At 43.7% G+C, this 25,081-nt stretch overlaps 2 protein-coding genes across 2 annotated transcripts; both read left to right on the forward strand.

Annotated features, from left to right (window-relative positions):
• The first annotated feature begins 1,057 nt into the window (after window positions 1–1,057).
• On the forward strand, window positions 1,058–6,784 carry LOC119916555 (phytanoyl-CoA hydroxylase-interacting protein-like). Its single transcript, XM_038736589.1, has 6 exons — window positions 1,058–1,145; window positions 2,755–2,951; window positions 3,846–4,020; window positions 4,546–4,663; window positions 4,743–4,923; window positions 5,580–6,784. Exons 1-6 carry the CDS (start codon window positions 1,058–1,060, stop codon window positions 5,952–5,954), a joined length of 1,134 nt encoding a protein of 377 aa, XP_038592517.1. The 3' UTR covers window positions 5,955–6,784.
• A 4,999-nt stretch (window positions 6,785–11,783) lies between these two features.
• On the forward strand, window positions 11,784–24,059 carry LOC119916557 (collagen alpha-1(XII) chain-like). Its single transcript, XM_038736590.1, has 8 exons — window positions 11,784–11,899; window positions 13,935–13,967; window positions 14,467–14,616; window positions 17,081–17,200; window positions 17,843–18,007; window positions 20,696–20,842; window positions 23,193–23,342; window positions 23,962–24,059. The coding sequence occupies exons 1-8, from the start codon at window positions 11,821–11,823 to the stop codon at window positions 24,057–24,059; spliced, it is 942 nt and encodes a 313-aa protein (XP_038592518.1). The 5' UTR covers window positions 11,784–11,820.
• The last annotated feature ends 1,022 nt before the right edge of the window (window positions 24,060–25,081 follow it).

Here is a 25,081-nt window from a genome sequence, read left to right on the forward strand (position 1 = left end):
ACAGTAGATGTGGCGGCAGTTCAAAGAAAAGAAAAGGCCAGGTCACGTGGACAACAGTGTGCAGAAAGGTGTGAAATGACATCGTGTTAGACATCAGGAAGCACCAGTGATCAAGAGCGTTTAGTCGCCGGGAGGTTCGGGTCTACAGACTGGAAAAGTTCCGATCTCCCTAAAGCTCACAGGACGCTCAGTTTTATCAGCTGAACAACGTCCTCCTGTTCTGCTGCATCTCAGAGGAAAACATTACATTTATCTGATGGCTCTAACGTTGTGATGGCGTCACTTTGGGCTCTGGGTAAGTGTGACCGCAGAATCTTTACTAACCGAACAATCGATCGATGGAGGAAATAATGAGCAGATTGATCCAGAATGAAAAGAATCATCAGCTGCAGTCTGATACTAGTTCAACAACTACAGCAGCAGCATCCTGCTTTACATAAAATAAGACTCTGATGAGGGAATATATAATAGTACAACAGGTACATTTTACTGCTCTGATACTTTAAGGACATTTTCATGATTATACTTTGACTGAAGGAACATTTTCAATGCAGGAACAGAGTATTTTATACTGTGGTATTAGTACTTTATTGAAGTAAAGGATCTGTGTACAGCACAGAGTGCTTAGAAATTGTGTGTTAAATTAAAATGACTCAGAACTACAGACTTTTTCCCTCCACGTGGCCCCTGGACTAAAAAGTGTGGCCCCGACCCAGAGATTGAATTAGTTTCCTGTTTACACTGACGACTTGTACAAATCATCAGATGTGAGTGGTAACAAGACGTTAGCTGGCAGTGTGGACCGTCCTCCTTCTCCTCAACAGGCTCCTTGTTCAGCCTGCGAGGGCCCTGCTGACTGAAGCCTTTTGTCCCCTGAGCCGAACTCTGGACCGAGCAGAAAACAGGGAGGGAGGGAGAGGAGATGAATACGGAGAGACACAAGCTAGACTCAGACACACAAACATTTACTACAACGTGTCATCGTGTTACTGTAGTATTTTATCTTCGAACAAAGAAGCTCAGATTCAGATCTGTTTGTTTTTTAACATGTCCAGAGATGAAGCGCTGCAGATATCTGCAGGATGGACATAGCAGAGGGTCGGGCAGCAATACTAAAGGCTCTGTCTCCGAAGGGACAGAGTCTGGTGAGGGAAGGAGAGCAGATTCCTGGGTGGGGAGGATGGAGGAGGTCAGAGAGGTACTGTGGGGCATGGAGGGATTCAAAGGAGAGAAGGACTTGATTGGGAGCCAGTGAAGGTGGATAAGAGTTGGGGTGACGTGCTGCCAGGTTTTGTGGGGACCACATGCAGGACACCATTGCAGTGGTGCAAACGAGAGGTTATTACAGCATGTTTCTGCCATGGAGTGAGAGAGTGACGGCTGGTGGATGAAGGCAGATCAGGTGATATAAGGCCGGAAAGAGAGGGAGGAGTCCAGGATGACACCAAGGTTGTAGACCTCAGAGGATGGGCAACAGTACGTCAACATATAGGATGAGGTCTCTAACCTTCTGGAGCAGCGCCTGCACTTCTGTTTGTTTGAGTGGGTTTGCTGACATCCAATTCAATCCAATTCAGGGTTCAGTATCTTCAGACACTTCGACATGCAGCCTGGAGGAGGCGGGGCTTGAACCACCGATCTTTCGATTAACGGGCAGCCTGCTCTACCTTCTGAGCCACAGCCGCTCCATGTGGGTCTATCATGTTCATCCTCTTAGTTTAAAGGTACTTTCTTTGTCACATGATCAAACATGCAGCGACATCCATTCTCTGCATTTAACCCGTCCCTGAAGGGAGCAGTGGGCGGCCGCTGTACAGCGCCCGGGGACCAACTCCAACGAATGCAGTGTCTGGTCAATGGCACTGACTGAAGAACCTAACATGTTTTTAGCCTGTTAGCATGCGGGCATTGGCTAATTTGCAGTTAACACAGAGTGCAGCTGAGGCTGATGGGAATGTCACGGCTCAGCAGATGTTTGGACACGTTAACATGTCGGCCTGATGATTCTCTCCACGTTCTCAGTCATCCAGGCCATAGTTCTCAAAAGGAGGGTTAATATCGAGGGTGACTGGACTGGTCCCTGTAGGTGGGGTTAAACAGCTGAGACCACCTACCACCCAGTCAGAACTGAAGAAGTCCAGCTGTCCTTGATTTTAACCTTCCTTGGATGAAAGCGTGAACCACATTTCATCCCCATCCATCCGACAGCGGCTGAGACGTCTCAGTCTGGACGCTGCCGACGAGGCTGAAAGGGAAAAGACTTCATGTCGCGGCTCTGATGTGACATGGATCTGATGTGGAATGTGAGTCTGGGTCAGTGTACCCTGAACATCGATGGGTTAATCCCTCAGTGTGCCCTAACGATGATGAAACACACACACACACTGCTGTTGACTCTGACATAATCTCCTTACATCATCAGCGAGCCTCGTCTCTCAGGATAAACGGATGCAGAGAATTTTCTAGCACTGAAACGTTGCTCTTCTTAATCTTTTGTAGTGATTTTAAAATGTGGCCGACTTTAAGCTTCAATAAACGTTTTCTAACAAACCCGTGCTGCTAAAGGTGGCGTTGACATCTTGTTGTTAAGCAGCTGAGCCTCCGTCTTATTCAGTGACTGGGCGTGTTTACGTGGGCTTTAGCGAGGGGCAAGTTATACATTTAAAAAAGTAGGTTATTACTGAACACAAGAAACATGAAATGATGCGTTCAATTTCTCTCTGTGTGTTCATGATTCACACTGACTGTTTCCAGGCACAGAGTCGGCAGACAGCGGCCTCGGAGACGTGGACGACCTGCCAGTTCCTCAGCAGATCCGGATCAGCAACATCACCTGTGACTCGTTCAAGATCAGCTGGGACATGGACAGCAGAGGCACGGAGAGGATCACGCACTACTTCATCGACCTCGACAAGAAGGAGCACAAGAACTCCAACAAGTTCAAACACAAGGTGGGTACGACCCAACGTCTGACCCGCTGCAGGAGCTGGAGTCTGATCAGCCTGACTTTTCATGACTCTTGGGTCAGTCCAAAGAGAGGAAAATCTCAGGAGATGCCTGCAGCAGATTGTTTGGCTTGAGATCACAGTGACATTCGTGTCACTCTATAAAAAAAAGAAATGAAAAATCACACTTATAGCTGTGGGTTAAAATCACATTTACCCCTCTGTCTGCTCTCCCCCCCAGAGAATCAGAATATTGTGAGGTGTGAAAGTAGTTTGTGGATAAAGAGAAACAGCCTTGATGATTAAATGCTGCCCTACCTGAAGCAGTGGCTGAAGGTGAAGAGCTGGCAGCATCAGCTGTGTGCGGAGCGATGACGAGGCTGGAACCTTCCTCACATTAACACGTGAAGATAACGTGTTAGTCAGCCGTCTGAAAAACTGGGGTTTGGGGCTACAACGCCGACAGGAGAGCGGATGAGGTCCAATATAAAGGTGACTTTATATTACAGAAGCAGGCAGTCCAAACAAAAACACAGTAACCACAAGTGAGAAAGTCTAACTCCAAAGAGAAGCGACCAGAAACCCAGAGAATAATCCAGAACCAGGGGTTGGTACCATCCTCCGAGTAGAACAACCAGCAAGTGAGAGGTCACGGCCAAATAACATACACAGGTGAAAGCACTAGACCTTTTCCCATGTCACCAGTAAATCTTTAAACCCAAGAAATAAAGTTTTATTTACTACAAACAATCAGCTCCACCAGCTGTTTATCTGCTATCAGCCAATCAGCTCGTGTTCTTCTCACATCCACATTTTCTTTGCTCCATCTTCTGGAAACTTGGCTACTTGTCTAATCTCCATTCACGGACAGTAAGACATCCTGCGCTCTTTGTCTTTCAGGACGTGCCCACTAAGCTGGTGGCGAAGGCGGTTCCCCTGCCGATGACGGTGAGAGGTCATTGGTTCCTGAGTCCTCGCACAGAGTACACCGTGGCCGTCCAGACGGCCGCCAAACAGCCGGACGGAGAGTACGCCGTCTCTCAGTGGAGCGAGAGAGTCGAGTTTTGCACCGCAGGTGGGACACCTTAAACACCTGTCAGCCCATGAACTCGCACCAACATCCTCTCTGCAGCAGTCTCAGTAACGTTTACAGGTTTCCTCACAAGCTGCATTCAGCCCGACAATGTTCACAAGAAGGTGGGCTGCCTGAGATGCAAAGTCCAGCTTAAAAGCTGTGAGTGCACAGCGATAACTGAAGACTGACGATGACTTTCACATGTTGATGAGCTTCTGTCACCTGGATTTTGTCCGTCAGACATCAAGAGGACAAAGTTTAACGTTCTTTTAGAGAATCAGGCCTGTGTGTTAAATGTTCAGTTTGAGAGGTGTTTGGAAGGCTTTGAGCACAGAGAGATCTTACAATGTTCTGAATTCATCTTGCAGACAGTTTCCCTCAGAAGTGAGAGACTATATTTAGTTGAACATTTGAAAATCAAATCCTCACCTGCTGTTGTTTCCAGTCTCCTACTCACAAGTGTTTGTGACTGAAAGTGTTTGTAATATCAGCGCGTTCACATTCGTGCACCGTACATGTCTCCAGATTACTCCACCGTCCATCTGAACCAGCTGCTGCAGAAAGCCGAGGCGATCGCCGGCAGGATGCTGCCGTTCACCGTCTTCTACAGGAACCAGCAGCAGGACTACTTCCAACAGGCCAGGTGTGTGTGTGTGTGTGTGTGTGTGTTGCCCTCCAGGGCGAGTTGATCTGAGTTTTAACCTGCTCTGTTCTGCACCCAGCCCCTCTTATCGCTCCAGAGACGCTCAGTGCCGCCGGATGCTGCCGTCAGTTAAAGACAACAGCGGCAGCCACGGCTCCCCCATCAGCGGCAAACTGGAGGGGCTCTTCTTCAGCTGCAACACAGAGTTCAACACAGGAAACCCCCCCCAGGACTCCCCATATGGACCCTACCGCTTCCAGGTACAGACATGGTTGCTTTGTGTCTAAACTACTGCAGGAACTATTACAGAAAACCCGCGCAGGTTATTTTTCTCCCACTGCTTTCAAATAGTTTCATGTCAGTGAGCTGTCACATCCGCCAGGTGTCTGAACCCTCAGTACAGTCTTCTTCCTTTGTGGAGTCAAACAGCTGCAGTCTGACAAGGATGAACAGCTCTGCAGGGATTTGGTCGTACAGGTGACGTCTTTTCGCAGGTTTCTGGAACCTCCGCTGCTTCACCTGTGTTGCAGCAGCAGCTCAGAGAGTAACAGCTGCTTTTTACAAAGTCGCAAACCTTCTGATCTTCTTTGTTCAGTTAGAACCAAAATGCGTCCTCTGCCTCTCAGACCCTTCAGTGCTATGTTCAGCTGAGTGGACCCGTCTCTGCAGGGCCTTGTGGTTCTGTTTCTGTATCAGGCAGTGATGTTCCCCATCAGGACGCTCCCGATGGTGCTGTAGAAATGTCTCAGTATCTGAGGTGAAACGGTCTCTGCCTTGCCTTTCTCAGTACTGTCAGTATGCAGAGCCAGGTCGGGCCGTCTGTGATGTGGGTCCGGCTTCCCCACCGAGTGTTTTAGTTCATGGATTAGTCTGGAGAGCCATTAATGCTGCACTGTGTCCATTTGTTTCTGCACAGATCCGAGCAGACATCCTCTTCAACCAGAACACCAACATCTACTTTGGGGATTTCTACTGCATGTACACGTCCTACCACTACGTCATCCTGGTCCTGGCTCCTGACGGCTCCAAAGGAGACACCTTCTGCAAAGGGAGGCTGCCGGCGCTGGACAGATCCAACAACCGCTTCCTGAGCTGCACCGAGGAGGACGACGGCTCGCTGTCTTTCCGTCACGCGCAGGACGTCATCCTGGAGGTGATCTACACGGAGCCGGTGGATCTGTCTTCAGGGACGGTAACGCAGATCAGTGGGCACCAGCTCATGAGTCAGTCCACCGTCAACGCCAAGAAAGACCCCAGCTGCAAGATCTGCAATATCAGCGTGGGGCGTTAGCCGGATCTTTGGACTCAAACAACTAACTTACTATAACTGCCACAGTGACGAGACGGTAGCTACACGCCACTAACGAAGTCCAACACCCACTCTAGCTCAGTGCTAGCACTGCCTGGCTAGCTAGCAGGCAGTCCCTTTAACCAAACACTAACTCCACTTCCTCTGGTGTAACAGCCCGTCACTTTCGGTCATCCAGAACTTTACGGTTCTTTTCCAGAGATGAGAAAACTTGATTTTAACACAAATATTTTAAAAATCAGCACTTCAAAACAAGTCTACATACAGAGCAGACCGTGGCAACGCTTTGCCTTCTGCAAGTGTTCCTAGAAGGACTGATGCTGTTTGCAGGTCACACCAACTCCTGATCTGAGGTTTTTCTCTTGTTCACTCACTTTGCATTTTGGTAACTGATTAATATAATCTATTAACATGTTTATTTCTGAAAGCATTTTAACTTTACAGCAGTTTTCCTCACCTGCCTAAAACTTTGCACGGTATCGTATTTATATATTTTGATCCCATCCATAATCTGAACTGTGTTCTTCTTTTATTTCAGTAATCAGTGGACAGATAACTGACATATTAATTACCTGACAACAATGTAACTGTTTATATGTTTCTGTACTTGACAGGTAATGTCACCACACACTGTTAACACTGTTGACACTTTAATAAGACAAAGGGCTTTTTGTTGTTGTTGTTGTTGTTGTTGTTGTTGTTGTTGTTGTTGCTGCTGTTGTTGTTGCTGCAGACTGAAATACAAAGTCTCTAAATGTTTCACCTTTCAAAGGTTTCTGCTGGTTTTGGTCGCAGGATAAACTGCAGATCTGTGAGGGTTTGACTCGTTCTACATGTACAGTGAAAGCTGTTTGGAATAAAAACAAATAGAACTTCAACATTGTAAACATCAAAAACCAAATTACTCACAGCTAATCAACCAATGGTCTGTACTACGGAGCGGGGTAACTGGCTTATCCGGGTAACTTCAGGTGGAACTTCCCGGTTAACCCGCTCTGCTAAAGGTGGACAGGTGTTACCCGAGGTCTGTTGCCATGGCAATTTACGCTGCATCTCTAAACTGCTCCGAGCAGGTTTTGTTGGCGGTTACCTCGAGGTTTCCCTGCACGGGGACTACACATCTGTACTCTGTTACTGATGAGAAGTATTAATACACACCACTTCATAAAACATTAGATTTCTTCCTGATTTGTTCCACTGCGGCTGAAATGAAGTTCTGAACACAACAGCATCACGTTCAGACAGCGAGCCCTGCAGCCCAGCTGTGATTTTAGAGAGGAATCTTAATTAATTAACGGGATAGTTTCTGCAGTCTATAATTGAATTCTCCTGAGTGGTTTCACATTTATAGATTGATTATTCTACGTGCACAAAAAATAGGGAGCCAGGGTTAATAACCAAGAAAAAAAATCCTAGACGAAAGTTTGAAATTTACAAGAAGAAAAATCGGAAATTCCCAGAAATTCATGTAATAAAAAATCGAAAATCACTCTGTTTTCTTCTGAATACGCCCAAGTCTCTGAGGTGCAGGACAGTGACTGTGGGCTAAACTCACGAGTGTTTCCTCACTGCTGAATCTGAGTGCAAAGTCTAATATAACTTTCCACTGCCTGCATTCTACACGGCAGACATGTATGTGTGATGTTGCAGACTTGCAAAGTGAAGTTTCTCTCATAAATGTGTGACTATAATCTCAAAAAGAATATTCAAGTTCTTTACTTGTAGATTAATCTTGGAAGATTAATCTGGCTCCTTTCTTTCTGTGACAGTGGGCCTCATGTGCAGCTGGACCTTTACATCTTCATCATATTACACATAAAAGAAGAGCCCATAAAACACAGAATAGAGATTTGAACAACAATAAGAACACTGAACATAATCAGGCTACAGATTTACTCAGTGCGATGCCAACAAGCCTCCCTTGCTCTGTCGCCACAATGTTAGATTTAACCGTTCACTTGTCTTTGCATTGAGAATTTTCTGACACTACCAACGTGCGTTCTTCTGGAGAAACACGGAGCATGCGCCGTTGTGAAAAAACTCCTCCTCCGGCCGCTTTTACGCTCTGATCCACCTTCGTAGTACCGTTTAACTCTAGTGTAGCGGTCAGAGTTTGTCACCCTGAGTTTGCCTGATAACCCCGAGTTAACACTGAGTAGGTTAAACTCCCTTCGTAGCGCAGGTCACAGATCACTCCTAACAAGACCTCCCAGCTCAAACACCACAGAGAGGACAGAACCGAGGCGCTGCCGTCAGACTGGTGGGAACCCCCCATTTTAAAAGGCAGGATGTTGGGAACGGACCAATCAGCTTCACTCCAACACCCACAAATCCAGCCAGTTGGATGACACTCAAAGATCCTTGCACTCAAAGAGCACACACTCTCACACAAAACACAAAACGGAGAAGAAAGTGAACACAGCGCAACCGTAAAACACGGCTCGGTCGCTGCTTCCTGTCGAACTCTCTGTGGACTGCAGATAAACCTGTTTTATCCAATAACGTCAGAGAACTTTTCTGGCCGAGGCAGAACGTCACTGAATGCACAACCCGTTCTCACTCCCAGGTAGTCACGTACGGACGCTTGGTCAAGACCCCTTGACTTAGACCCTAGTGTAAATGACAGGAAGGTCTGAGCAGCTGGTTGGGGCGGACTGGTGGGTTAGAAACTGGGTGTCCATTTTTATTTATAAAACACATTTTAATAACCGGGTTCACAAAGTGTTGCACGATAAAACAGCGACAACAAACGAATGGTTCACAAAGAATTGAAAGGCAACAACAGCAGGCCACACAGCTGTTTAGTTATGTTTTGTAAGTAACGTAGTTATTTTAACCCTAACCAAGATCTTTCCCTAAACCTAACAGAGTAGTTTTGGTGCCAACAATAAAACATTGAATTTATTTTAAAAGTCTAACCAGACGCTGTTAATTCTTGTCCACAGATGGTAAAGCATCCGTATGTGACGAGTTGGGAGTGAGAACGAGTCGGAGATGCTTCTTATTAAGGGCAACAGGTCAAACAGCTAAATCAACTCCCGAACAACAGCTGTTATTGGCTGGAGGAGGAAACTGTTTGCGTGTGATTCTGCAGCTCTTTGAATAAGAAGCAGTTGTTAGTTCATTTGTCCATTCGACCGTTATCTTTTAGGCTCTACTGGTTGATGAAAAACTTCTCATCATAGTTCTCTTTTTGTCCAACATACACTCACCTAAAGGATTATGAGGAACACCTGTTCAATTTCTCATGAATGCAATTATCTAATCAACCAATCACATGGCAGTTGCTTCAGTGCATTTTGGGGTGTGGTCCTGGTCAAGACAATCTCCTGAACTCCAAACTGAATGTCAGAATGGGAAAGAAAGGTGATTTAAGCAATTTTGAGCGTGGCATGGTTGTTGGTGCCAGACGGGCCGGTCTGAGTATTTCACAATCTGCTCAGTTACTGGGATTTTCACCCACAACCATTTCTAGGGTTTACAAAGAACGGTGTGAAAAGGGAAAAACATCCAGTATGCGGCAGTCCTGTGGGCGAAAATGCCTCGTTGATGCTAGAGGTCAGAGGAGAATGGGCCGACCGATTCAAGCTGATAGAAGAGCAACTTTGACTGAAATAACCACTCGTTACAACCGAGGTATGCAGCAAAGCATTTGTGAAGCCACAACACGCACGACCTTGAGGTGGATGGGCTACAACAGCAGAAGACCCCACCGGGTACCACTCATCTCCACTACAAATAGGAAAAAGAGGCTACAATTTGCAAGAGCTCACCAAAATTGGACAGTTGAAGACTGGAAAAATGTTGCCTGGTCTGATGAGTCTCGATTTCTGTTGAGACATTCAGATGGTAGAGTCAGAATTTGGCGTAAACAGAATGAGAACATGGATCCATCATGCCTTGTTACCACTGTGCAGGCTGCTGGTGGTGGTGTAATGGTGTGGGGGATGTTTTCTTGGCACACTTTAGGCCCCTTAGTGCCAATTGGGCATGGTTTAAATGCCACGGCCTACCTGAGCATTGTTTCTGACCATGTCCATCCCTTTATGGCCACCATGTACCATCCTCTGATGGCTACTTCCAGCAGGATAATGCACCATGTCACAAAGCTCCAATCATTTCAAATTGGTTTCTTGAACATGACAATGAGTTCACTGTACTAAAATGGCCCCCACAGTCACCAGATCTCAACCCAATAGAGCATCTTTGGGATGTGGTGGAACGGGAGCTTCGTGCCCTGGATGTGCATCCCACAAATCTCCATCAACTGCAAGATGCTATCCATCAATATGGGCCAACATTTCTAAAGAATGCTTTCAGCACCTTGTTGAATCAATGCCACGTAGAATTAAGGCAGTTCTGAAGGCGAAAGGGGGTCAAACACAGTATTAGTGTGGTGTTCCTAATAATCCTTTAGGTGAGTGTATATTTTTCTTGAATGAAATAAACACTGACAGGAGGATAAAATCCAGTTGGTCCTCGACATTTCTCCCGCCCCGGCAGAGGGCGAGCTGATGAAGCTGCAGATGGTCTGAGGGTCGGAGATCCTCCTTGAGGTCCGTTCTGGTTCTGGTTCTGGAGCAGCTGGCATCATATTAGATCCACAATGCCCAGCTCTCAACACTTCTGTTACCGAGGCAACCTCACAGTATGTGTTGCCACACATGGAGGAGCGCCTGTTGCACAACTCGTTTTATCTTTTATTAATCGGAAGTCGCTGTTTGAGACGCTTCCTGGAAAACAACAAACATTTGCTCCAACTTAACCCTTAAAGATCCGGTTCCAGTGAAATGTAGTTCGGAGCTTCATTTCCCCCTGAGGATGAACTGTAGGAACTGATCCTCTAGTGTCTGACACCTTGAATCATTTACAGTATATAAATATATAGAAACTGTTCAGTGAACTCTTTACAGCCTTTTTGCAAGCCACTCATTTTATAAACTTAACCTGTCCTTTAATGATGATTAGCAAGAAGATATTTCAGGGACGCAGCCAAACTTTAAAGCTCACATGTTGATTGGATCAACATAACGACACAGAGGGAGGGATTACAAGCAGCCGGCGCTGTACTCGTGTGTCTTACAGCTGGACGGCGCCTGTTAGGAACAAAAACACATACTGTATAACCTACAAATCAAAATGCTTAAAACTAATTTATTAGCGAATTCAAAATATTACCAATAATTAATTGAGCCTGCTGACTCTGCATTAGGGTCTGAGGCTGCGGTGGTGGCGTGTCCTCCTTTCATGATAAAGCAAATGTGTTCTGTGAAATCATAGAAAGAAAGATAGTTTATTAGTCAGGAACAATTTAAAAAACACTAGAACAGGTTCCAATAAAATGATAGAGATGTTGCAGAGAGGATCTGCAGCCGCTGTGTCGTAACATTTCATCAGTACCAAGAGCACATTAGTTAAACTGAGTACATAATAAATAATGACATTCTGTGACAAGAGACATAATCATATAAAGATTACAGTGTTTACACAACTATCATTTTACATGTGTTGCCTATGTGTATGTTCCCTAGTTCATGGCAGTATATGTGTATGAGCTACATTGTATGGGTGTGTTGTGTCGTGTGCATGCATGTAGTCTTTATGAGAATGTGTCTGTATGTGTGTTTATCTGTGTATCTGTTCTGTGTGTTCGTGCACAAGTGACCTAAAGATGTCTCATCAGCAATATCTCAATTTGGCCACTGTCCCTTTAATCTGTGGTTTATTCGTGGCTTCAGTTCTGAGAAGCTGCTCATCCGTTGGCTGATGATGAGATAAGAGAAGAAGAGGAAATTTTAGACATAACCAAGTGCCATGCAAAGAGAATATTTTATCAGCAGAAGAAGAGATGACAGACGAGAAGCGACAGGCGGTCTACCTGGACATGGATCACCTGCTGCTGGTGCTGCTGTTGCTGTGGAGCTCAGGTAGGACTCTGCTGGAATGATGAATGTTTGAAAGGTGCAAAACCTCAGTGTCAAAATACTGAATACGATGGCATATTAGGGCCATCAGAGGGGAAATGTTTCATTTTTTGGTCCAGAATTCCTGCTAAAACTGACAGGAAGAATATTCTGGTGTGATTAGCGGCTTCCTCCTCACATATTTGCCAAATACTGGTAACCTCAGGGTGATTTGCTTGGATAAAAAAATGGAGCAGTGCTGAGGATCAATTAGAGTTTAAGAGTCTGACAGCTTGGGGGCAAAAGCTGCTCTGCAGTCTGGAGGTGCAGCAGCAGAAACTTCTAGATCTCTTCCCAGCATGCAGCAGGGTGAACAGGCTGTGGCTGGTTGGGTTCTGTCCTTTAGTGTCCTTTGGGCTCTGCAGACACCTCACCTCACCGATATCCCTGATGCTCTGGAGATGGGTACCAATGATCTTCTGAGCAGTTTGAGCCCTCCGGTCCTGGGCCGTGCACGTCCCATCTTAGTGATGTTTCCAGTCAGGCTGCTTTCTGCTGCTCCTCTGTAGAAGCTGACAAGAACTCAACACAGGAATTTTCTTTTTCAGTGTCCCCAGTTTCTGAGCTTTCTTCACCAGCATGGTCCAGGCTGGCTGGGATGTTGTTCTTAATGGTCTTCAGAACCAGTTTCTCACAGCAGTTCATCCGTAGTCGTTCATACTGGACAGACTGTTTAGGTCCGGAGACGATGGTGGCTCCTGGTTTTGAAGTGACGTGTTTGATGGCCTGCCACACGTGTGCCAGTTTTTAGTCTCGCTCTGGTGCTGCTTTATATTTCCATTTGTAACTGATTACATCAGATCAGCCCTTTACATGCCCAGCTTTTCAAAGTTGGTTTGAATATAGTTTGAATTTGTAACTTAACCCAGGTCATTATTGTATTCTTCATACTTCTGTTAATACTTTTTGTTCTCTGTTTGATTTTAGCCTTTTCCAATATCGTTTAATCTAGGATTGTAATTTTGATGCTCTTCTGTGAGTTAAGATGACTTTAACTTCAAACTAACCCGAGCTCACAGGCACATGCTGATGAACAATGAACAGCAACAATCAGTAGTTGAGGACATAAAAGCAATATAATGTACAGTATATAGAAAAATGAATAAAAACAGAATCAAATAAATGTCAATAAAAAATTGAAACAGCAGCAGATTAAGACAAAGATAGAAACACTACTGCCATCCTGTACTTAAAAAAGATAAAACTCGAGAGTTAAACAAAGTGCAGGTGTAACTTTTCTGAGACCATTTTTCAAACTCATAGAAACATTTTCAGACTCTGTTTTTTCCTTCAGCTCCAAAAAGTTTTGCTGAAGTTGATATTTTGTATGTAAAATCTACAAGTTAAGAGGAAACTGCGACACAAACACACACGCAGTGGTATGGTGATTCTGGGAATTGAGGTTTAAGGCTGCTGTGTTGGTCTGTTGGTCAATTGTATGGAAATACTGAACATTTAAAATGCCTAAATAAAACAATGTTAAAATTCAAAACACAGGGATATATATATTTCTGGGTGTCCTCACTTCTGTTGCCAGCGGTTTAGACATTAATGGCTGTGTGATGTGTTATTTTGAGGGGACAGCAAATTTACACTCACTACTTTACACTGGAGTGTCAGTGGGGTGGACTCACTTTGTGAGATACTGTAATATATAAGTTTACTGTGTTATAATTAGATGGAAACATTTAATTTAAACCTTTAAAACTACACAGATAGTTCTTTACTACACATACTACCACTCTTCCTATTCTGCTCCTGCCACTGTGGTGAAAATGAAAAAAGTGTGAGACTCAAATTATAAATATCCATGGCTTAAATGGAAAAAGTCAGTTTGTAACTCAAGTTTGACTGTTGGTTTCAGCTTCAGCAGTAATCTGGTTCCAGAGTGAGTCCATTCACTAATCTGTGTGTGTGTTCTCACTGAGATGAGCTCTGAGCTCTGCTCCAATCAGCATGCTGCTTTATACTGATGTTTGTTTTCTGACTTTCTCCTCAGGACTCCAGGCTGAAGGAAATCACACCTCAACAGGTAAACGGAGAACGTAAAGATAAATGAAGCCAACAAAGGGTCTGACTTTGAGTTCACATCCTGTTTCCTGCTGAAAGTCAGAGCTGGATTATTTTGTAACAGACCGGTAACGGTTTAGGAGGAGCCTGATGGTAACGAGCATTTTCCATTTTATTCATTTAGCTGACGCTTTTATCCAAAGCAACTTACAATTGCTGTATACATGTCAACTAGGAGTTAAGTGTCTTCTTGCTGAGGGACACATTTGTGTCTCACAGTGGATTCGAACCCGGGTCTCTCACACCAAAGGCATGCGTCTTATCCACTGCACCATCACCGCCCCATCAGACCAGAACATGGTGTCCAGGACTGAACTTTTCATCTAGCATGCTTTTAATGTGTTCATGTTAGCATGCTGATTTAGCTCACAGCCTCACTGAGCCGCTAGCATGGCAGTCAGTTTTACTTCTATGTTTGGTCTTTTGTGTATTGTATCCCACAATCCTCTGTTTTCTTCCAGGTGCTCGGTGTGAAACCACAGCCAAGGCTGACATCGTGCTGTTGGTGGACGGCTCCTGGAGCATCGGCCTAAAAAACTTTGCAATCATCCGGTCCTTTGTCAGTAGAACACTCGATGAATTCTTCATCGGCCCAGACCGAGTCCAGATTGGTAATATTTTTGATTTATAGTACTACAGAAAACCTGTAAACTCTCTGTAGGCAGACTATCCAGATATAGTGTAACTTATGTAATATCATTATACTAACATTGTACTTTTATTTAAAGTTATAATATTATACTAATACACTAATTTATACTAGTTACTCCTCCAGAGGGGAGCCAACATGTGAGAAGTACAAGCACCCTAAGTTTGTATTATTATTATTATTAGTACCATTATCTCAAATCTTCACACCGCAATGTGAACACATTTAAATAAATTAAATGGCATCTATAGTTACATTAAATAATGTGATTATTATTATTATTATTATTATTATTATTATTATAATAGCCAATTACCTAATTTGGTATCATAAGATACACTAACTATCAATTTGTAACAGATAAATAATTCAAGTAAGTAACAAAATTACAATCAATAGCTGGTAGGTTGAAGGCTTTGTGGTTCCACATAGAAGAGGTTGGTGAGGTTAAAGAAACAGCATGTATATACACAAGCATTTATTTAACTGATAAACAAAAGCAAAACACAAGAGATGGAACCTGACTAACTCAACTAAAGGACAAAGATGTGTGTGTGATAAGGAGAGCATGCGAGTGTGTCGAGTGTGCATCTATTTCTGTGATCTGCACAGTTTGTTCTGCACGAACATGAACACGTGTTGCAGACAAGAACAGCTCAGTGAGGCGGGAGCTTTAAGTTATCTCCCTGCATCATTTACAAAAGCTAACAGTCCTGTGCTTACCATCGTTATTCTGTTAAACTGCATGAAGCTCTGTGATGTCCAGGTACTTTACCAGCCTGTGGAGGAAGAGAAGTTTCTTGGCGTGCTAGTTGTTATCTGGCAGGTCTGTCGTGGATTGGCCAGGCAGGAAGAACTGTGGTTCTGTTGCAGAGGACCCGGCCTTTTTCAGGTCTTCTCTGTGAGACAGCTTTTCTGAAGTAACGCCAAGGATCACAGGTCACACTGACCAATCACAGCTGCAAGCTGGGTCCATGGGCTGACTTCACACCTGGGTGTGAATTTCTCCAGGATTGTGAAAAGTAGCAGAAAATAAAGCATTAAAAGTTACTCAATAAAGGAAATTAATCTATAAATAGTATTTTAATGTAAACTTGCTGATCTTTTAGCTACTACTTTTACTATAAAACTAATTCTCAACAGCTTTTTCCTGAAGCAGTTAAAGTGCTTCTACTCTTCCTGATTCGACAACCACCACGTGTTTACAGCTAATACTACAATCCCCCGTCCAGACCCCAACCCAGCAGAACACCTTTGATGAATTAGAGCAGAGACTGCGAGCCAGGCCGTCTCATCCTACATCTGTGCCTGACCACACAAATGCACTTCTAGACGAATGGTCAAGAATTCCCAGAAGAGTTGAAACTGTACAAAATCCACATTGAACCCTATGGATCAGGAATTGGATGTCATTAACCTTCATGTGCATGTAAAGGCAGGTGACCCAAAAATTTTGCCAACATAGTGTAGCTTTTGTGCGTTTTTCATGACAACAGAAGCATGCACTAGGAGTTGTACAAGCTGTTAATAGCAGAACAGGTGTAGCAGCAGTAGTGATATTTATAGATGAATTAGCATTAGTGATAGTTGTGGGGCCCTGTGCAGGCCAGTCAAGTTCTCCACACCAAACTGGCCTGGATGAGCCAGTTTGACTGTCTTTATGGACCTGCTTTGTGCTCTGGTGCGCGGTCATGTTGGAACAGTAAGGGGCCGTCCGCAAACTGTTTCCACAAAGTTGGGAGCATGAAACTGTCCTAAATGTGTTGGTCTGCTGAAGCATGAACAGTTCCTTTCACTGGAACTGAGGGGCCAAGCCCTGAAAAACAACCCCACACCACAACCATTCTCCTGGAAACCAAAACCAAACCCAGACTCGTCCATCTGATTGCCAGATAGATAAGCGTGATTCGTCACAGCACATTTGGAAGTCTGTAGCTGTTCACACTGCAGAAAGTGGGCGACTTCTGCGTACTGTGCGCCTCCTAAAACTTTTGGCAACACAGCGCATTGGTAACAACAGCAGTTCTGATGCATACCAAGGGTGTCACGGTACACAGAAGTCCCTGTTCGGATCATACCCCAGGTTAGGAAACACGGTTCGGAGCAGGTTTGATACACCCCAAACTAAAATCTTTCAACCGATGCAGGCAGGTTTTGCAGCTCTGGCGTTTCATCTCGCCACCGTGGCAATTAGCTTGTTGTGCTAACCTCAGCACACGCTGTAAGGCTAAATGTTTCTGCGCGCAAGCAAACATTGGGTCGACATTATGCGCAGCAATCTACATACCATGTAGCCCTGGTATCCCGCTGCGATGGGTCGGCACAACGTTACAGTCCTCATGTGTATCATTGTTAACATGCCCATAGTGTCTCATAGACAGGAAGAATCACTGCACATAAGGCACATTGCTGTGTGTTTTCTGCAGGTCTGGTTCAGTACAGTCATGATCCACACACTGAGTGGCACCTGAACACCCACCAGACCAAGTATTCTCTGCTGAAGGCCATACGCACGATGCCATACAGAGGAGGAAGCACCAATACAGGTGATTAACAGCATGTTGTCCAGTCCACATCAGGCACTACAGTATTTAAAGATTACTTTATAATATATGATATCTGTTGAGCAATGTGTGAATGTAAAACACTTCATTGATACTGAAAAAAACTGTAATTGAAATATTATTGACAAAGCATCTTCAGCAAAGAGAGTCCAGATAAAAGCTGTAAAAAAAACAGTTTTGTTTATATCGTTTGTTATTGTAGATCTGCAATAATAGTAGAGTTACCATAAAAATGAAATGGTAATAATAATATTGTTACCATAGTTTTATCTTATTATTGTTATTTATTATTATTGTACAATAGCATGAATAAAGATATACAACTTTATTTTAACAATGTTAATCAATGATGTAAGTGACTCAACAGAAACTCAGTGATTGAATGTTTTTTACTGAAATGCATCTTGGGAGTTGTAGTTGACTTCCTTCATTTACTGTTTATACTCACGGGCTTCTTTTCTTTTACTTTTGACTTTTCATCAAAGAACCAGATATTTACTGACACAGCTGTTAAAGTGATCCAACTGTCAGTCACCATACAGTCTGTGAGAAGATGAATGGAGTTTTTACCCACCCCAGCTTTGTACCTCTGCCTTTTGATGCCTCTTTATTTCTGTCATACAGGAAAGGCTCTTAACTACACCCTGAAGAACAACTTCCAGCCCGATGTGGGAATGCGTGCAGACTCCAAAAAAATTGCTGTCTTGCTGACTGACGGACAGTCCAGTGATGACGTCCGGCTCCCCTCGAAGAAGCTGAAGGATGCTGGGATAGAGATCTACGCTATTGGTGACTGACTTTCAGTTTGAATAGTAAGAAGGCAGCGCAGCCTCATATAAATCTGTAAAGTAAGGCTGAGCTCTCAAAAGCTCTGAAACTACAATACTACCACACACAAATAAGTGACCTGCTATTTCATGCTTGTCACAACAAAAAGTTAGCTAGCCTCTTAAAATATACATTGTTATTTATATAGGTGAAAGTCTTTACATTTAGCTGAAGCTTTTATACCAAAGCGACTTATAATTGCTATGTCAGAGGTCGCACACCTCTGGAGCAACGAGGGGTTAAGTGTCTTGCTCAGGGACACATTGGTGGATGTGTCACAGTGGGGGAATTGAACCCGGGTCTCTCGCACCAAAGGCACGCGTCTTATCCACTGTTCCATCACGACCCCGGCACCAAGTTGTGAAAATTAAGTTGTGAAAATTAAGTCAAGCATGTTTCAAGTCTTTGCAAGTTTAGAAAAACTTATAAATATTTTACTAAAAGCGATATCTGCTCAGAAGATAGATAAAAGTCCAGCTAAAAAGAGTCAGCAGTAATGTACAGTAGTTATGATTTCTTGTGAATGGGATTAAAAATGCATAACCGTCAATATGGTCTGTCAAAGGTTTAGTTTAGGCATCAGAAAACCAATGTTTTACTACTTTGCCAACCAAATAGTAAACCCAGTCTCACATCACAATGTGTAATAGCAATGTTGGCCAGTATCATAGATGTATAAAGAGAAGTAGGGTAATTATGAATTTGTAATTACACAAAGTTGACTGGCTTATGTATACCAATGGTGGCTGACCTTGCTCTGTGTTTCATTACCCCATCAAAGGGATACTCCTTCACGCCTAAGTGACAAAATCCAGAACAGCCTGAACTTTATGTAAACAAAGACTGCAGTCTCCAAAGACCCCAAAGCCTTAACTGTTTAATTAAATAATCTTTTAGTTACTTGATTACGTTTGCCTCTGTTTGAGTAGTTATGTTACCATGTTGATGCTGTGATCTGTTGTTGATATTATTGTTGAAAAGAATCAAGTTACTTTTGCAGTGTTTTAATTTTCAGCAAGATTAAGGACACTCCTTCATCTAATGTGTAACCAATGCTTGTTCACAATACTTTCTCACACAATTCCTTTAGAAATGATGATAAAAATGTCATACTATACTCTTAATCGCCAGCTTGAATTTAAGGCTGAATAACTAAATTCCCCAGTTCCTAAGGAGAGATTGTTTTGGATTAATCTAAGCTTTCCTCATGTAACCTGAGCTCCCCCAAGTGGATGAAATAAGTATTACATACCATCATCGGAAATGCCGTTAATGTATAAATGTCACTCATTATTTAACATTGTGACCAATAATGTGACAATTGTTTCCTGTTACCAAATGCTTAACTTAGAACGGTTCAACCCTTTGACCACTGAGGTTTGATTGTGGAAAATATTTGATTATAATACGCGCAAATAGATTTTCTTTTCTTTTATAGACATTAAAAGTTTAGAAAGGCAGTCCCTCGGGAAACCGGAAACGCCCCTGGGGGAACCACGCCCCAGACCACAAAAGAGCGACACACGACGTCGCCCGCTCTCTGCTCTTCTCCTCGTGCTCTTCCCTTCTGCTCTGCTTTCTGGACTCTTCAGTACGTGCCTCTCCCGGCCACGGCCTAAGAATTGGACCAGTGCAACGAAGCCTTTACTCGCTTGAAGCTACACACGCGAAGTGCCGCGACATCGATTTTTACCTCAGTTCCAGCAACTTTACTTCTTTTATTTTCTTTCTTTCTTTTGTTTTAAGTTATCAGTCTGTTAAGTTACACTGGACTAATTGAGGAACGACCAGGTTCCATTTTAAGCTTTTTCGTCGAGCCAACTTCACCGAGGTCAGACCAAGCCACGTGGTCTCGCCAGTGGCAACGAAGGAAACCTGAAAACAGCCGAATTGCCAGACGGAGGACGGCCAACCCTTGAGGTTTTTCTTCAGTCAGACACGGAGAACCCCGGAGAATCCCTAGCAAAAAGCCAGGATCAGGCAGCTAGCGTGGGACCCGTTCAACAGGCCAAAGCAGGCCGTCGACAAGCAGAAATGTCCCGTAATTTTAATATTGTCTTTTTAACTCCTAAACTCATAGCTTACTTTCATTAGTTCTCCTCTGCCATATGAGTCAAATGCTTCCCACAGTCAAACCTCCATTCTCATTCTTCAGTCATTGTTTATTGCCCTGATGTATTTAACCACCCGCTTATATCGCTTTAGTTAGTTAATAAATTCACTGTAATCAAGAACTGTGTGTTGCCTATTTCCACATCCCTGCCAAGAGAATTGACCCTTTAGATATGAGACTGATTGATTTAAGATAATTTAGCGATTATTAACTAACTGATCACTAGTAATAATTGTATAATTATTAAAAGCTACCTAGAGGTCCGGAGACTCTAGGTCAATAACAACTCAGGTGGTGCCCCTGCGAAATGAAAGATTTTTATGATATTTCCTGAATATTAAAATTCATAATTGGGTATTAATTCTCATCAATTTATTAAAATTCATAGCTACTTTTAGACATGCTACATTGTGAAAATAATGTTTTATGCTGCAGACAAAAGCATTGATATCTTGATGACTGGGTTGAGTTAGTTTTGTTGTTTTTGTGTCTAATTTTTTCTTCTGCACAGTATTAACACTACATTTTACTCTCAGGTGTGAAGGATGCTCCTGAGAATGAGCTGACATTCATCGCCTCCAATCCCGATGAAATTCACGTTTACAGTATCGAGGACTTCTCAATTCTGCCAGACATCATCAGCAGCCTCACTATCAATCTCTGTAGCAGTGCTAATAGCTTAGGTGAGCAAAGAGTCCATCATAAATAAACCACAATAGGTGTTAGCCCCACACTGATTCACTGGTATCAGAATCAATCTCAAGATACAAGAGGGTGGTCTGGCAATGGGGTCTTCTCTTTCTACTGTAGGTCAAACTTCAGCTACCAGTTCCGAGCTGTGGCAAGAAGCCCACTAGAGGGTCTTCAGTGCTGCAGTTTCTTCCCTTCCTTGACGAAACCAATCCCCAATCTTCGCTAGCAATGTATAATAAATATAAATAAAAATCACTATGCAGATAGTTTCTGCAACTGCTCTTAGCTCCTCGTCATGATGCCACTATTAGTGCTTCTCCCCAGGGCCTTCAAATAACGACATACAGTATAGGTAATATAGTAATACTATATGTTGTCCTAATTATTGTCCTAATAATTACCTAATATTGCCAAATTATCCTGGGTTGGACGAAGAGATGTTGTAAACCAACTGGATCAGGACAAAGCAATTTTGTCCTGATTTTGTCAGTACCTTGACCCCATCATGTCCATGTTACTGCTGCCACATTCCTATTTCCGTCCTGAGACACAGTTCCTCCACCTGGGTTTTAGCTCTTCCAGCAGGTGTCATTTACACTGAGGACGCTAGGGACATGTCCCCACCACCTTTTAAAAGCATTTGTTAAGAATGTTCTGAAAAATAGATAAATAAATAACAAGAAATGTTTAATAACAAAACTACAAAACTCACAAAAGTGAGTCTGCCCCTCTCATGTTTGTAAATATTTGATTCTATCTTTTCATGTATCAACACTGAAGAAATGACACGTTACTCCAATGTAAAGTAGTGAGCGTACAGCTTGTATAACAGTGTAAAGTAGTGAGCGCGCAGCTTGTATAACAGCGTAAAGTAGTGAGCGTGCAGCTTGTATAACAGCGTAAAGTAGTGAGCGTCAGCGTAAAGTAGTGAGCGTGCAGCTTGTACAACAGCGTAAAGTAGTGAGCGTGCAGCTTGTAGAACAGCGTAAAGTAGTGAGCGTGCAGCTTGTAGAACAGCGTAAAGTAGTGAGCATCAGCGTAAAGTAGTGAGCGTGCAGCTTGTAGAACAGCGTAAAGTAGTGAGCGTGCAGCTTGTAGAACAGCGTAAAGTAGTGAGCGTGCAGCTTGTAGAACAGCGTAAAGTAGTGAGCGTGCAGCTTGTAGAACAGCGTAAAGTAGTGAGCGTGCAGCTTGTAGAACAGCGTAAAGTAGTGAGCGTGTAAAGTAGTGAGCGTACAGCTTGTATAACAGTGTAAAGTAGTGAGCGTACAGCTTGTATAACAGCGTAAAGTAGTGAGCGTGCAGCTTGTAGAACAGCGTAAAGTAGTGAGCTTGTATAACAGCGTAAAGTAGTGAGCGTGTAAAGTAGTGAGCGTACAGCTTGTATAACAGTGTAAAGTAGTGAGCGTACAGCTTGTATAACAGCGTAAAGTAATGAGCGTACAGCTTGTATAACAACGTAAAGTAGTGAGCGTGCAGCTTGTAGAACAGCGTAAAGTAGTGAGCTTGTATAACAGCGTAAAGTAGTGAGCGTGTAAAGTAGTGAGCATACAGCTTGTATAACAGCGTAAAGTAGTGAGCGTACAGCTTGTATAACAGCGTAAAGTAGTGAGCGTGTAAAGTAGTGAGCGTACAGCTTGTATAATAGTGTAAAGTAGTGAGTGTGCAGCTTGTAGAACAGTGTAAATTTGCTGTCCCCTCAAAATAACACATCACACAGCCGTTAATGTCTAAACCGCTGGCAACAACAGTGAGGACACACGTAGGTGAAAATGTCCTAATTGGGCCCAATTAGCCATTCTACAAACAACTGTTTTCACCATCTTATGTGGTATAGAGCTATAAGCATTATTGAGGTACACAGGTACACGCAGGAGAGGTTTAACCTGAACTTTCTTTGCTTCATTATCTACTGTGAAAAGAATCGTGATAGGGTGACTACCTGATAAAGGGCCTCAGGGATCCTGGGATCAGCGGATCACCAGCTTCTTTAAGTTTCATAGAGAAAGAATGGAATGTGCAATATGGACAACAAATTAAATAAAAAGTTGCATGTATTCAGATGTATCAAAGTAAAAGTACTGATAAACTTAACACTTAACTGTGTACAAGTAAAATTTACCTTTTGTTTCATTCAACCTAATTCTGGATCCTAGACACACACTGGCTCACCAAGCCTCCAGATCTGTTTGCCGTACTCCACCCCCTTTTGAGGCTGTAGATCTTGTTTATATTATTCATCATGCATTGCTGTCTACCACAGTGTGATTCTTTATGGTACTATATTTTTTGATACTTAAAGGCTTGTGTCAGGATCTGAATGTACTCTCTCTGTCTCAGTCTTTGTCAGGCTGGTGAATGGGACTGGTCTGTGTTCAGGCAGACTGGAGGTGAAGTCTAACCAGTCTAACCAGTATAACCAGAGGTGGCCCTCAGTGTGTGAAGCTGACTTTGACCAGCAGGATGCAGAGGTGGTCTGTAGGGAGCTTGGCTGTGGGGCTCCTTCAGTCCTCCAGGGGGCGCTCTATGGAGAAGTGGAGGCTCCGATGTGGACCAAAGAGTTCCAGTGTGGAGGCCATGAGTCTGCTCTCCTGGACTGTAGAAGCTCAGGCTCAGCTAGAAACACCTGCTCACCTGGAAAAGCTGTTGGACTCACCTGCTCAGGTAGAAGAGGAGCTGCAGCTTTGACTTGGTTCATTTGTGTTCTAGTGAAACATTTTGTTTTGCTGATGACTCTCTTGTTTCTGTTCAGAACCTGTCAGGTTGGTGGGAGGAGCCAGTCGCTGTGCAGGAACACTGGAGGTGAAACGAGGAGACTGGAGACCAGTTTATGGCTCTAACTGGATCCTGAAGTCAGCAGCTGCAGTCTGTAGAGAGCTGGACTGTGGATCTGCTGTTTCAACACGAATGAAGAATGAGTCCTTACACAGATCTGCATGGGAGATCAGCTCTGACTGTGTTCAGTCTGGATATGGCCTGAGGGAGTGTGTGTCATCAGGTTCCTCTACCTCAATCATTGAGATCACCTGCGCAGGTAGGACCATCAGTGACATCTATGACAGGAATCTTTCCAGTTTCTTGGTATAAATGTACTGTGTCATGTTCTCAGTTAAACTCCGAAGTTGGCAAGAAATGCTGAGACTCGGCAACCTGTTCTTACTCCCCGAGTCGTCACTTATTGACGCTACCTTGACTGCGAAGCCCTAAATGTCAAATTACGCAAAAGGGATTCCCAGGTTGTTAAAAGGCGACGGCAAAGGGCCTTGACCAAGCGTCAACATGTGACGAGTCGGGAGTGAGAATTTGTTGGACTCGGAGGTCTGATCAGCAACATTACAGATGTGGATATGTTTCAATCTTAGTAGAATCTGTAAGGTCTGCTGATCAACAATAATTATTAATGTTGAAACTGCTTGCGTGACTTCTTTAATACAAATGTCAACACTCAACAAGACTCTCACTTCTCATGGTATCGGTAAGTAGAACATGTAGAGCATTGATATTTGGCATCCAGGCTCTGACCTGTCACCAAGCTTAGTACAGTGGGGTGACGATGATAAAAAAACCCAACCTAAGCCTCATTAGATACAAAGGCTGATACAGAATCTACTATGTGAGCCCTGGCAGGACAAACTGCTGTATGGCCATTCCCCTGGAGGGCGCGTTGCCACAGGTGAGATATTTACTACACTATGAACAACTTCTCTGTGTGCTGCTGTTTGGAAATTTCCCCTGCGATGAAAAGGGGCATATACTAGCTGATGAAATGAGATGGATGAATCTAAATTCAGAAGTCCACCTTATATGCAGCAACAGGCTAACATGCTAAGCTATTATGCTCTCTGTTTTAATGAAACACTCTTGTTTCTGTTCAGAACCTGTCAGATTGGTGGGAGGAGCCAGCCGCTGTGCAGGAACACTGGAGGTGAAACGAGGAGACTGGAGACCAGTTTATGGCTCTAACTGGATCCTGAAGTCAGCAGCTGCAGTCTGTAGAGAGCTGGACTGTGGATCTGCTGTTTCAACACGAATGAAGAATGAGTCCTCACACAGATCTGCATGGGAGATCAGCTCTGACTGTGTTGAGTCTGGATCTGCTCTGAGGGAGTGTGTGTCATCAGGTTCCTCTTCCTCCATCATGGAGATCACCTGCGCAGGTAGGACCATCAGTGACTTTTTCTATGACAGTAATCTTCCCAGTTTCTTGGTATAAATGTACTGCGTCATGT

The sequence above is a fragment of the Micropterus salmoides genome, unplaced genomic scaffold, assembly GCF_014851395.1.
Source record: "Micropterus salmoides isolate LMB-PRFRI ecotype aquatic unplaced genomic scaffold, ASM1485139v1 Ms_hic_scaffold_21, whole genome shotgun sequence".
Lineage (NCBI taxonomy): Eukaryota > Metazoa > Chordata > Actinopteri > Centrarchiformes > Centrarchidae > Micropterus > Micropterus salmoides.

Excerpts from the sequence above, each read along its gene's own strand:
- LOC119916557 (XM_038736590.1), top strand. The coding sequence starts at position 11,821 with ATGACAGACGAGAAGCGACAGGCGGTCTACCTGGACATGGATCACCTG. Across the intron at positions 11,900-13,934 it reads GCTGTTGCTGTGGAGCTCAG|GACTCCAGGCTGAAGGAAAT; the intron begins GTAGGACTCTGC and ends CTTTCTCCTCAG. Across the intron at positions 17,201-17,842 it reads AGGAGGAAGCACCAATACAG|GAAAGGCTCTTAACTACACC; the intron begins GTGATTAACAGC and ends TCTGTCATACAG.
- LOC119916555 (XM_038736589.1), top strand. The coding sequence starts at position 1,058 with ATGAAGCGCTGCAGATATCTGCAGGATGGACATAGCAGAGGGTCGGGC. Across the intron at positions 4,021-4,545 it reads AGTCGAGTTTTGCACCGCAG|ATTACTCCACCGTCCATCTG; the intron begins GTGGGACACCTT and ends ACATGTCTCCAG. Across the intron at positions 4,664-4,742 it reads GACTACTTCCAACAGGCCAG|CCCCTCTTATCGCTCCAGAG; the intron begins GTGTGTGTGTGT and ends TTCTGCACCCAG.